The 14,419-nt window shown below is 38.1% G+C and overlaps 1 protein-coding gene across 6 annotated transcripts in view; it reads right to left on the bottom strand.

The window, feature by feature from the left end:
- Window positions 1–14,419, bottom strand: part of NALCN (sodium leak channel, non-selective) — a 256,166-nt gene that overhangs the window by 155,484 nt on the left and 86,263 nt on the right. For all 6 annotated transcript variants that reach the window (XM_072849927.1, XM_072849929.1, XM_072849930.1 and 3 more), the window contains 3 exons: window positions 3,711–3,853; window positions 3,488–3,592; window positions 655–741 (listed from right to left, as the gene is read on the bottom strand). In XM_072849927.1, coding sequence (XP_072706028.1) covers window positions 655–741; window positions 3,488–3,592; window positions 3,711–3,853 — 335 coding nt within the window. The remainder of the gene's footprint in view (window positions 1–654; window positions 742–3,487; window positions 3,593–3,710; window positions 3,854–14,419) is intronic.

Genomic DNA, 14,419 nt, shown 5'->3' with positions numbered 1-14,419 from the left:
AATAAAAATCTGAGCTGCTGTACAATGTGCTGTAATAAAAAGGGATTTATAAAAATATTACTTATCTTAGCCTGGATTTATTTAAACAATGAGGATAGAGTTTTACAAACTCACCTATATCCAAGTGAGAATATTAAATCTGGAAGTTTCAAACAGTGCATGGCTTACTACCTACATGCCTCTTCCCCCTTTTTCTGTGAGCCTCTTTTCAAGATGGAACAAGAGAAATGAGGTACTTCTGTGTTTATTATGATAGTCATGCTTCTTGGCATATGTTACTGTATTTTGCAGTTAATAAACAAGCATTTTTGTTGTGAATAACCTAGGAATGGAATGAGTTTGTATATAAAGTCTGAGAGATAAAGCATGATTACTTATGTTATTTTGTATTTAAAAAATCAAAAATCTTTCTCTCATGAGCGCACAAAACAGAGCCTTTATAAGGAATGCATTTTTCTAATCTTCTCCCTTTGGGTGTGGTATATCTTTTTTGTTGATCTGTGATTTTCAAGAACAAGTTTACACTCCAGAAAGCAATGGATTTAAATAAATTTATGACTAAAACTATTGTAGCTATTTCTCACCAGTCTCCTTATGCCAACATTTGAGTGGTGCTGGTTACACACAATGATTTATTAAAAATCAATGTCATACCTGTAGACATGCAGGAGCTCTGCCCTGGGGTTTATTCACATCAACAGCCACAAGCTGCCAACCTCCAGCGGCATCTTCATGAAACATCTTGAAAGGGAAAATTGTAGTCAGAAATGTTTTACGTGCCAATAAATACAAGCAAAATCTAATCCATTCCCCTTAAGGACCTGCATACATTTTGATGATAGCTAGTTTAAAATAAGAGGAAAATGGTTCTTACTGCTACAGAAAAAAAGGCAACGTGCTCTTTTTCCAACATAAATAGATTCTGTATTTTACTCAGATAACTTCAAACACAATGTGTCTCTATTAGTCCTAATGCAGAAACCGATTCAATTAATCTCTGATCAGTACCGTTAGATGGTGGTACCTGTTCAGAATAAATTCCTTACTAAGGTAAGCTTATCCTGAGGAAACACAAATACGTTGTGACAAAAATATAAGTTTCATGGTGCATTTGGAAATAATAGACAACCTTGCCTTTTTACTGGCAAGATTATTTTACTTCAAGGATCAGACTTTATTTTTGTTGCACTCATGCATATCAAGAGTAGCTGTACAGTCCTTCTGGACTGTTACCCAGAGCTTACATTTCCTGTAAATAGCTGAATGATATCCGGGCTCTAATGATGTCAGTGGAAAAGGCTCTCTTGACCACAGTGGTATTCACATGTTACCAATAACCTTTGGAAGCGTAAGTGTAGGCATTCTGGCTTTTTTTTTTTTCTCAGAAATTAGGACATAAAAAGATGCAGACTGCTGGACATAAGGAACAGTGAGAAACCATGTCTGGAAGTGATTAACACTGTCCTTGAAGATGTCTTTGAAAGAAAATGAATGGCTCTAGCCTTTTGAATTGCCACCTGAGAGTCTGCATATACTACGTAATGAAGTGTGGCGAAGCTCCCACCTCACTCCCACCTTTTCCTTGACACCCAGCACCCAAACAAGTCACCTTGAGAACACAGCCATGGCAGTGTGGCTGAAGCTTAAAAGCCGTCCTGAGAGAAGTGCTCATTAGACTGGGGACAGTCACACAAATGTGGTTGTAATGCTGCCGAGTCCTGATGTGGCATCTCTGCACCAGGAAGAGTTGCCAACTCAGATCAGCACTGAGTTACTTCTTGTACCATGCTTTAATGTGCAGTGCTAAAGCTCTTTACAAGCACCTCCTTTTATCCTTCTCCAGAGACCCCTTCCTTGACTTTGACTCTTGGACACTCAATTTCTTTTCTATATGACTAAGTTTTGGGACCAGTTTAATGATTTACGAAGTGGGCAAATGAAGCAAGATATTGTTGCTTTTTCTCAAGGTTATTTCATGCACAAAACAAGCAAGGTTTTTAACTTTCGTCTGGTGCTTTGAACAAGAAACCCTGCAAGAAAGTTTCTGCCCTTCTTAATACAGAAAAAGATAAACTGTTTTTGTAGTTCAGTAGGCTGGACTCCCTTTACGTCCCATTATACCAGTGACTCAAGGAACAAAGTAACCATTTGCTTGCCTGCAGCCAACATGCTATTTTTATTTCACATTATGCAATTTATATTCAACATGTTCATATTCTTTGGCATGATGACATTATTTTGGGAATTTCTTTTATCCTTGAAATTCCTTAATGTTGGCCGCTTCTTGAGTTTCCCTACATCCATCTCTCTGTTCCAGCTTCTAGTTCAGAGTATGTTGGTTAAGCCTATACGGCTCAGGAATTTGTCCCATCAGAGATGAAATGAACATTACGTTCCTCAGGCTAAGTATGTCATGTAGAAAAGTCTTTTTTTTGTGTTATATTTTAAATTGATATCACCAAGTCTGCTTTGACAAAGACATATATAGAGTAGAAATTATTGCCACAAAGTCTATTTGAGGTGAAAAACGTAGCAGCAGGCAGAAAAGGACTAGATTTGCATATGGATTACAGGAATATCCAAAGGAATATCAGAAAATATTTAATAAATAATTTTGAAACACTTAAATCCTCTGGCTTAAGAAAATAAATAATCTCTAGCTACAGAGGTTAGAAAAATTTTCCTCATGGGTATGCTTCCTCTGTCTTCCTAAGGGCAGGCAGTTGGTTCTGGTCCCTCTTATAAATGGCAAACTGCACTAGCCTGGAAAAGCCTGGGCTTTTGTACATTCAGGATACATAATATGATTGTTACAATAATGAGTGGGAGAATTTAAATCTCAACCCGTTAGCCCTTGTTTTTCATACTGGGTCTTTTACACTACCCAGCCCACACATAGAGCACCCTTCCTATCATGGCTTCTTCCTACCCATTATCTCATATTCAGGGTCTCACTTTCTGTGACTACCTCAAATATTAGCATGGCTCTTTCATTGCCTCAGCACCTCATTCCTCCTTGGTCTCAACATGCCCTTCTCAGTTCCAGGACCAGCTTCCCCAAACACTTCAGCTACCCTCTGACCTCTCTCCTTCCAGCTACAGCTTGCAATTTCAGCTCTTCTTCCTTAGCACAGAAAGTGATATTCAATAGCAACCCTAATTCCAAACCCACCAATGACATGATAAAAAAGCATTATCCTACTTCATCAAAAGAAAATAAAAACTTAGCAATAACATACCCAGCCATATAGAGAACCATATTACAGTCTTCTCTATTATTGTTTTTTAAGAAAGCCTAGTTGGATAATATACCCTAGAATTTATTTTTACATGAAAATTCATATATCAACTTTAAAATATACGTAGTAACATGCAAAGTCAAATAAATCAGATAAAATAATAATTAACAGGAAATTTTGGCTTATTATTCATTCACAAACTAAACCAAGCAAGTCCCCAGAGAATCTCAGTATCTCAAGTGTTTCACCTGGGTGGTGGCAGTTGAAGTAGTACTACTCCTGGACCCCCACATCTGCTGGAACTGCACTCTAATTTCTGCAAATGTTTCAATGATGACTGCGATGAAAACATTCTGAAAAAAGAACAAGAAAGAATGGCTGACACAAAGCTCAGCAAGCAGAAAAGAGAAGAAATTCACTCTAATAAGATCTACATTTCAGACAGGTTTAAAAGAACACATTTTTCAGTACCTTAACAAGCCAGGCCAGAAAGAAAATTAAGGTGATGAAATAGAAATATGAACGCCATCGGGGAAAGCTGTCGATTGCTCGGTACATAAGGAACACCCAGCCTTCCTGAGAAGCAGCTTCATAAACAGTAAATATGCTTGTGCCTGTAGAGGAAAAATGAAGATGTTTGGCATTAAGCCTCCCTGAAAGTTTTCAGTATCAGCAAACAATAATCTTTTATCTAGTTTATTCTCCTTTTCTCTAAAGGGTATCAATCAGCTCTCTTTTCCTCTCTTCAAAGAGAAGTTTTTCAGGTCCATTTCCATGTTTCTTCCTTTTGCAATTGAATATGAATTGGTTTTGTGTCAGACCGGACTCCTTCTCTTCCTGGGCACACATGCATAATCCCTTAGATGGGTTCACTGGCAATGTGCAAATGTCTCCAAAGGCAGAATTTGCCCCATCGTGGCTTCAGCAGCATCCATGAGAAAAGGCAGATTTAGTTAAAACTATCAGGATCAACATTCAGTAGGCAAAATAAATGACTATTAATATCAGCAACACTGAGTAAGCAGCAATGCACCGAGAAGGTGCCCAACACTAGCAAGCACAGTTAAATGTCTACAACAAGCTACTGAACAGTTCTGAAATTCACAACCAGGTAGCCAGGGTAGCTGCATTAACATATATGTGTTGCCTTAAAAAACATTAAAGCGTTTTTAAGTTGAACTTCTTATATCACTCTGGGCAGGGAGGGAGGAGATGAAAGAAAAGTTATGAGGGGTTTATGTGTGCAGAAACCATTTTAAAATAAAAGATACGAAGTTACTCATTTTAAACTTAAGATCCAAACTCATCCTAATGTCTGAGGGATAATATGCTCCAGCCAGCTCCCCCTTCTTCCTTAACTCTGCAATGAAAGCTTCAAAATACAGACTGTGGTTAGGGCTTGTACAGCACTCTTGTTTGAAGTAATTTTTTGTTCTGAGAAGGAACACAATTAAACTGTGAAATTAAACTGTGAAATCTCACAAACTGCTGTGAAATTGTGGAATTGTCCTACAGCCACCTGCTAACTCTGCTCCACTACTACTTCGTTTCATGAAATATCTTGGGTAAAAGAGTGAGCGTGAGGAGTACTGCCCTTAGCAAAACATAGCAGCTGCTAGCAACATACCGATAGTAAGCATGAATCAGCCGACTATCTGATCCTGTTCACAGAGAAAGAAGTGGTTCTAGTCAGAAATTCCCAAGTCCAGAAGTTTCCCCAAAAAATCACACTAGCCTATAAGGAGCTCTGCACTGTTATTCTCCCACTGAATTTGCAGCATCTACATCCATTTGTCTGCTAACACAGGTGGGATGAACCTGGAAGTGGTTTTGCCTTAGGGAGTCCCTTTTGCAGACAAATCTGCACTGATAAGAGGAGATAGGGATGAATGGAATTTTTTCTGCATAAACTCGCTCGTTTGATATGTAGGTGTTGAATGGTTAACATGGTCATGGTGGGTAGGCAAAAATGTTAATCCTTTCTGATAATTTTTCTGGTTATTGGATTCCTTCCTATTTACTGCATATGGTTCTCAGGACCAAAGGACAGAAATAAAAATAAAAGGAACGAAAAAGCATTCAAGCGTAGATAGCAAAACCCCTTCTGTTTCTTCAGAAAAGAGAGTGGTCTCTATCAATACTGAATATTCATCAGTGATTACTTCATGGGTATTTTGCATTTCAAAAATTCATAAAGTAATGGTTCAATTATCTAATATTATACTGTTGCTGAACTGATTAAATTATTGAACAAAACAGTGCTGTTGAGGACAGGCAGAGATTAAGAAAAAAAAAGAAATCTATTAAAAGTTGCTGGCTAGGAAACTGTAATTAGTCATTACCAATGGAAAAGTCACAGTGAAGATTAGTAAAATAGAGGGGATGTCATGCAAAGTATTTATAACACATACACTGGGCCATCTGCCACACTAAAGCAATACTGTGAATGGACAAAAATGCACAATTAACCCAATTAAAATAATATGTGTTTGTCTATGACACTAAAGTAAAAATAAGGCTTATATATAACTGGTATAGCTGTTCTTAAGGCTATTAGAAAGCAATCACCACTAAGAATATACATTCTTACTTAACATATGTGACTAGAAAGTAACAAAGCTTTCAATACTGATGCCAGGAACCATGCTGCTAACTATCTCTGTAAATACTGTTTCAACTGGATACAGAATAAAGGCATGACAGTAAGGGATCCAACACCATGAAATGTTTTGTTTTCAAAAAGAAGAGTAATTCTTAGTTAACATCTGCCTTACTGCATGTTTTTGCTCTTCTAAAAGTTACATTTGGAGACAATCAGCAACTGATTCTATTTTTTCTGAGTAATTCTTTAATATCTGACTACATCTTCCTAAAGCCAACGTGTAAGTTATTAAAAAGATTTTCCTTTCACAGCAGCATGCCCTGTTTTTCTCACCATGTTCAAATCCATATGGAAGGAAAGAGAGCATCCAAATTTTACGTGATGGTGGGTTACATCACAAAAAACCAGACATGGCAATGCTGCCATGTATGAAACCTAACTTATGCCCCTTAGATCAAATGGCAAAATTCTCCTTTTCCACAGGTGTCAGTATTATATCAGTGACATAGTGTCTTCTTCTACTAGTTCAGAGGGCTTAAGTCCTGACCACATAGTGCTAGGAGTCCCACGGTTAGGGCACATGAGAGCATAGGACCTTCTGTAAATCAAGTAGGAATATGGGTGGCAGGGGCAACGAGGGCTTGAAAACCTGCAGAGCCTGGCTATTCTGACACACAACAGGCCCCATTGACTTCAAAATGTAGTCATCTCTTGTCAATGTCCTGAACATTTAGATCAAGGTTCATGCAATCTAACTACAAGCATCAGCGAGACATTTCAGTCGTGATAAAGCTTTGAGCCACGAAGAGGGTTAAACACATGACTACAGTGACATTACTCATCAGTTTAGGCATGTTGGCATGGGTAACTTGCTGAATTTGGGACTAGGATTTCAACATCTGCATCTACAATATTGTTAAATCTTAGTAAATAAAAATATCTAGAAAATATTTACGATCATTTTCCTATTTGTTTCAGCAGATGGCTAAACGTTGGTGGCAAGAAAGATTACAGTCATTTAGGAGGAACTTTCTGATGACAACAGAAGTAAAATAAAGGAATATACTTTGAAATTTTTTTGTTTTAGTGCTTTTGTTTGAACTTGTCTAATAAAGTCCACATTTTGATGTTACAATAAAACAATTCCTTTAACCATGCTGATGGTTAATCAAAACAAGGAAGGAAAACATTTCTCAATACACAGATTAAATAAATCAATATCATAATCCATATCAGTCTCAAAAGACTGCTTTTATGCAACCAGTAAACACTTCTACCTTTGCAAATGTTTTACAACTGCACATGGTCATTATCAAAAACAAAAGGAAAAAAAGTCCAGAAAATGAAAGATTTAGTGAAGTATGGGAAGAGAGACTGAATCTTGCTCAACTTATGCACCATTTTCACTTGCTACATACCTTATAGAAGAAAAGATAGCAGAGACAAACTGTATCCCTACTAATAATGCATGTTTAGCTATATGGGCATTCAGCACTGAAATGCAGGGGGCTTATGCCTTCTTCAATACATATGTTTCTTTCAGATGTACCAGCTGGGAGCGTTAGCCTGAAAGGGCATGGAAGAAGTAGTTGCTTTAACACCCAAATGGTTGTAATAAAAGAAAATTCTACTGGTTTCCATGCCATTCCAGGAAGCAAGGTCACCTGGCTCTTCCATGCTATACAAATGAATAGAATAGCAGGGAGAAAAGAACTGAAAGAGCCAGAGCACATAGGTGATGATTTTCCATAGGGGAGTGAAGACACCTACCCTGCCAAAACCCTATCTAAATACCTAAAGAATATAGAAGGCATTTATTTAAAAAAAGGACTCATCGTTGACAGAAGAGAACAATAGTATCACTATGCAGGGATGCTATGTTACATACTGTGTTTTATATTTATGCATATTTTGTAAACACACGGGATTTTCTGCTTGTTTCTGTGCCTCTGTGACACCACCATGCTCTGTGACATCAGCTCTTGCTATAATCAGCTCATTCTGCCAATGGACATCATGACAAAGGGAGGGCACTGAATAACACTGTAATTTTATAACTGCAGAATTAAAGGAGCAGAGCTAAAAGGTCACATGGAAAATTCATTAAGTCTGGAAGCAGAACCTTCTCCTCCTAATGCTATGTTACGTTCTTGCTTCTAGATTCAAAATCCCATATTATTAGGGGATGCACAACGTCGAGGTGTTGTCTTTTATGAATAAATCTTTGTGCTATGTGATTTGTAGCTATTCCAAGTGAGAAACAAAAAATGAAAACTAAGCTTAGGTATGCCATTAACTCCAGCATCTTCTGCATGTGTAACCTATGTTTATTGACTACCTTGGTTTACCACATCAGGGTTCTCTCAGTTTTCTTGTGCCTGCCCTGAAGCTGCTGAGAAAGAAAATTTGCAGGAGGGCCACTTTACGTAAAAAAAAACCCAAAACAGGCGATAAAAGTTTGACTTTGCAATTTTTTCTTTTTAATCAGCAATTATTCAGGCAAGTAAAAATGCACGCGTTGTTATTAAAAGCTTAAGACACTACCCATTGTCACCCATAAAACGCCGCAGATGGCAGCCAGCAGCCGGCTCCTTGTCCTTGCTTGCCAGTAGCCACTAGATGGCGATCGTGCGCCTCGGGCACATCAGGCGGCGGCGGAGCTGCCCCCCGCAGAGCCAGGCGGCTGGCAAAAGGATTGCTTTTGCTATTGCCCGGCAAAACTAAGCAGCCTTCTAGCAGGTGCTGCTGTCTCATTTAACTCTGTTGTGCTGAGGACTGGAAGGCAGCCTGCCTTAAGATGGTTTTGTGAATGTTACCTCCGTAAATAAAGGACCTCTCGCTTAGGCTATAGAAATGTTATCAACCCTGTTTCTGTCCCTGCTCACTTTCACTGATAAAATCATGAAGCTGAATGTTCCTGCAAGGCACGGATACTCCCACTGACCGGTCAGCTTTTAACTTCTGTCTTGTCTTTCAGCATCAAGGTATTTGTAAAACATTGCGTGCAGTCAGGAGTTTCCAGCCATCTTACACTATTGCTTTGGTGAAACTAGAAGGGAGGAAAAATTACCCAGAAATGCAAGGATAAAGTTGTTAGCACTACTGGGTAGCAGCTGGTAGACAGGACTGAAATCAACAAAAAGATCAAATCCTGAACAGCTTCATGGGGTTTCTTGCTTTTCTCTGAGCGAGCGATCCAGTCTACTTTACTCTCCCAAACCAACTCATACCAGCCAGTTTGCCAGCCAGCAGAAATGAGGAGGAAAAGAAGAAAAATGAAACAGGCCAATGCTCTGCTCCTCCTTTGAAACCTCAAACCCCAGTGCCATTTCCCTGTGACTGAGCTGTGGAAAAGATGGGAAAAAGGAAACTGCAGAGCACTGATTTACAACAGCAGAAAAAACACACTGCCAGTCTGAACAAATATTTTAACCTTTGTAAGTGTAGTGACTTCAAACATACAGTAGTGATGTTATCGATTCTTCATTTTGAAAATGTTTCTTTATAAGAAGATGAAGCTTCTACGTATGAGAAGAGACTATACACAGAGACTGTACGCATAAAACCACCAAAAAGGAGATAAAGAAACATTGCAAATGTAAGTGCTAGGATCAATGCGATTTGTTCTACAGACTTAGTAATGGAAAGATGGAAGTCAGCCGGCTTTCAGCAAAAATTTTGATGGACTTAGTTGCACTGTTTGCAAGTACTTTAGAAATTTGTTCACTATTCAGAAGTGTTAGCTTACTAATATGAATGGGGCAATGTTGGTGTATTTATTGACTGCACAGGGTAAATAGGAGTGTGGCAGCTCATGCTTAGTTAAACTGTCAGTGTCTTACACATGATAGTGCTTGTGCTCCCTGATGTAGTATTTTATGCTTTACAAAGAGAAATCTGTTTTACATTTGTGAACAAGTCCATGGGAGCAAGAATGGGGACAACCATTCTTCAAAATGACTTTAGGTGTGCATGTTTATGGATATTTAGCCTGACTAGCATTTATATTTGCTTTTCTTTAATACTTTTTTGATTAAAATGCTCCTCAGCTACAAGTTCACAAATAACCTAGCAAATAGGGATCCAAAATGTCAGCAGAGCTCATAAGCTGGCTTCATGTGCATAAATACTGTCTGCGTTTTCCTTTTTGCAATTACACAGCTGTAGTGCTAACATACACTCTCTCTTACAATCACTGTTTTTTTTGTGTGTGGCAGCTTTACAAAATTTACTGGCAGTTGATAAGAATCAAGGAAATGCTGAGCTGTGAATTTTTCACACCTCGCACACCACTACCTGGAAGCTTTGCAGCACAGTCAACAACTCCCACCTCTCCTTCTCCCTAGACAGTCTTTTTAAGGATGCAACTTTTCTCGGATCCCAGGGCTCCCATCCTCAACAGAACGGTCAGAGCTTCAGGCTGGAGCCTGGAAGTAGGACACTGCCATAGCTGTGCTTTTCCCTATCAGGGAATCAAACTGTAATAATACTCTCTTCTCAGATCTAGAAACCAAGAATACAGAAATCCCTAGGCCTTGGTTTTAAGAGTGACAAATGCTGTGAAGATGGGCCTGCCACCACCTCAGTCTTTCTAATGAAACGTCTCTGATTTGAAGTACAGTCATAGTAGAGTAAATGACTGCTACAGTAAATGTTATGACAAAACTGTGTAACAAAAAACGTTAAACAGAAGAAACTCTATCATTTATATGAACTCATTCCTTTAAAATGAGCCATCTTTTTACAGGACTGTTTCTTCTTCTTTTAAAATAATTACGTACATAGATGCCTTTAAACCCATACAGTAAAAGTGACAGTCCAGAAACGAAACATTCAGAAATTCACATAAATTGTTACATTTAAAATTTAATGAACACTTTAAGGGTTATCATATTAAACAGACAAATTTAAGGCATGTTCTCAGTACAGACATTATGTATTTGAAATGTCATTCAGCCATATATTAAACATTGGGAATGACTATTAAAATCAAGGTAGCGATGGATCCCTTTGTTAGACAGAAAACAAAGTATGCAAATCTTCCTTGACACAAGGCATGTAAATTCAGCATTGACTTTAATGCACTGTCAGTCAAAACTATTCACTTGTTGCATCAACTTTTTTTTCCCCAATAGTTATAGGCAGAGCAATCGACTTCATTTTAAGTGCAGTTATGAAACAGCAAAGCTAGCATGCATCATGGCGTCAACTAATTTGCTTAATTAATAAAAAACGTATCTGCTTTGTAAGAAGACAGAAGTGTTGAAGAATTAAACCATAGAACACATTGACACAGTAACATTTCCAGATCTAGAGTGACCATGATGATACTTTATCCAAAAGCAGAGTTAAATAAGAAGCATGACTCTAAGCTTTACCATGAGAGATCATTTCATCAAGTCTTGAGTCTGGTCAACTAGTAGCAACTGTCTCGAAAGCATGAAAATGTGTGGAGGCAGAAAAAATGGACTAAAAGAAAAGACGTAGAAGCTAGTGAGAACATGCATTAGTGACTCAGCTGAACAAACGAATAACTGGGGGACCTGGAGATGCACAGAGCCCCTAAAATTGTGTGCATATTTGGGCAATACAGATTACAAGAGATTGCCTGACCTAAATGGAGCATTTCCAGTGTGATATTTATATTAGCAAGAACTGAACAATCAGAGAAGTTCAAGACAAAAAGCTTTACAGGAAAAAACAGGCTGGCACAGTCCATAGAGAAAAAAAGATCATGTCCAGAAAGTGCTAAAAAAGATCTTGCAAGTGATTTTCAAACGTAGTGCAGTGTATTTTACTTGACCTCCACAACAATGCATTTCCTTATTTCCAGTTGCAGTACAACCCCTTCATCCTAAAGTTTCAAACAGCCCAATCAATCAGCAATTAAAAAAACCCAACAGCACAAATATTTAACAAAGGAAAGAACCTCCTCACCCCCAGCAGAGGTTTGAGAGACAGAAGAGGACTAAAGAGACCTTGAAATTCACTCTACAAGAATCCCTGCTGGTGACTGTGTGTGGGAATTGGTTGGCCAGTCTGATGATTAGTTACAGCAGGCTAGGTATGGAGCTAGACAAGAAGGTATTCAAGGAGGAAACTTCACCGTATATCATTTCAATAGCTTATGAAGGCTATATTTATTTTTTTACCACAGAGTAGGAGAAACAACAGTTTAAGGGAACCTAGACAACCAAAGTTGCTGCTCTGCCCTAAAGCTCCATTTTGGTGTCATTCAGTTCCATTGGGCATCACTTGAGAATTGCATGCACTTCTCTGAGGATGTACTCTCTCCCTTAAAATGAAGAGATCAGCCCCTTCCTCTTGCATGGATAATATTTCAAAAGCAGTTCCATGAAATTTTATCCCTCCTACAATCAATGGTAAAATTGCTGTCATCTTAAATAAGGTGTTTTTAAAAATCCCTCCCCAAAGCATCCTAATTTAATTTGCCTCAGCTATAGTGTGAGTCTGAACAAGCCTTTATTCTTTTCTGTATAAAAGTTTCATCTAAGGACATCAGTAGAAAATCCCAGCTAGCAAGACCTGCTGAGTATTCAGTGACCAGAAATAAGACAGCCACAACACTTAGCTCAAAGCATTTCTGTAAGAAAAAAAAAACAGACAGTAAAGCTTGCAAAGAAACTTGAAAGCCAAAGAGACATTATAAAATGGATAGATGTTAGAAATCTCATTAGCCTCCACACATCTGAATAACAGGAGCAAATATACAGTGCCAAATGCATCTTAAGAGACCAGTCTAACCGAAGAGACAAAATCTTCCTTTCCTAACCGGGAGAAAGGAGCTCTATGATTGACTGTTACAAGAAAACCCAAACAACACTCACCCAATGACCTGTTGAGCTATTAATGAGTTAAGTACTCCCCGGTATCTGTTATGTGACACTAGAAGTAAAATAATTTACCTACTTTGTTGATGTGAGAGAGAGGTTTGCCCACTAGCCTAATATGTGCAGTAAGGGAGCAGGAGGAGACAGGGAGAGGTGTTTGTGTGCTGATAGCTCACTAAACCCCACAGCATCTTTGAGGTAAGTACATTGTTAACTCCATTTCAGAGATGGCTGTGTTAAGTTAGAGACACTGAGACTTTCCTCAAACAGCAACAGAGTCAATGTCTAAGGTGGGACTATCTTAAAGATTTCTGATTTTAAGAGAGGGATTAGAGTATTCAAAATTTCTGTTCTTTAGCTAGATGTCAAAAGAGAAAGAGCCTGATTTTTTTTAATTAAAAACATACATGGATGTCAGCAAGAATAGAAAAGTTTTTTTTCCCTCTCCTTCAGAAAAGGAAAGGTTGAGTTGAAAAGAAAACCAGTTCCTGTAACATATGACTTCTTTTATTTTTGACTCTCTTAAAGAAGGTGCTTGCATGACCAGAGATCTACTGGTTATCAAAAGAATTTTTGGAAGACTAACACTAATAGACTAAGCAGCTGGCAGGTTTATTTGGAGACGAAAATCAAAACCTTTGGCAAGAAAAGCTGTATAAACTGCCAGATATTTTTTGGGAGAGAGAATGTTCAAAATCTTAATATACTCTGTTTAAACCTTGTTTTCAGATTATCTCCTTCTGCAGAAATCCTTTCTGATCTTTATGCACTACTGAAAATAGTTCCACACACCCGTAACAGAAATTTCCTGGATTTCTCACTGTCAAATCAACAATTTTTTTTTTCTCAGATATGCCCTCTCTCTTTTTTCTCAGCATCAAGTTTACCTGCAAAGATGTTTATTCTTTGTGTAGGTGTGTGTCAACTCTGTGCTTTGACTCAAAGCTGCTTTAATTTCTTATAGACCTATGATATTTAACATATTTTTCTTCAAAGCTTTTTGCTAAAGTGGAAAATGTGGCATTTTGTACTGAGCCACATGAACATGTGGTTTGAAAAAGAAGGACTGTGTATGGAAAAAAAAAAAAAGGGCTTTGGCATTGCTCAGTGAAGCAATTTCCCAAGAAATACAGATCAGACCTACTCCCAGTAATTTTTTATCAAAGGATGAGCTAAACAGACCTCATTTTCCATCTGAAAATAATTTTCAGTTGGTGAAATGAAATCAGAGCTTTTAGATCTGAAGGCATAAACAAGTGACATGCATAAATTCAGAGATGACTTTCTGCATGCCATCTACTTCACAGTGACTACCTCTTTGCCTACTCTTCACCTTAAAAAAGACTTTTGGAAGTCTATCCACTCCCTTCACTGAAGTCAAAAGCACCTCTAATTATCTATCACTTAGAAATAAAAGCATACATAAGGACAGTTACTGCTGGACATTATAAACACATCTTGTTATCCTCAGTAATGTGTCTGCAGGTCCTACCATGGCTTGGGTAGAATTTTATATTGTTACATTATGTCCCCATATTTTTTAGAACAGGAAACATATCCTGATCCTACCTTGGAAGCTCTGCCAGCATATTTATGTAATATTGTTGAAGAGAAAACTATGTTCACAATTTTTAAATCGCACTGCCCAAAGTCAGGCATGTGAGCTGATGTTCAGATAGCTGGATATAGTCTGATTCTTTGAGATGCTGAAGGAGACAAGTTTGAAA

This window comes from Ciconia boyciana, chromosome 1 (assembly GCF_034638445.1).
Source record: "Ciconia boyciana chromosome 1, ASM3463844v1, whole genome shotgun sequence".
Lineage (NCBI taxonomy): Eukaryota > Metazoa > Chordata > Aves > Ciconiiformes > Ciconiidae > Ciconia > Ciconia boyciana.
The sequence above is the reverse complement of the archived record's forward strand: the minus strand, read 5'-3'. Positions and strand labels throughout refer to the sequence as shown.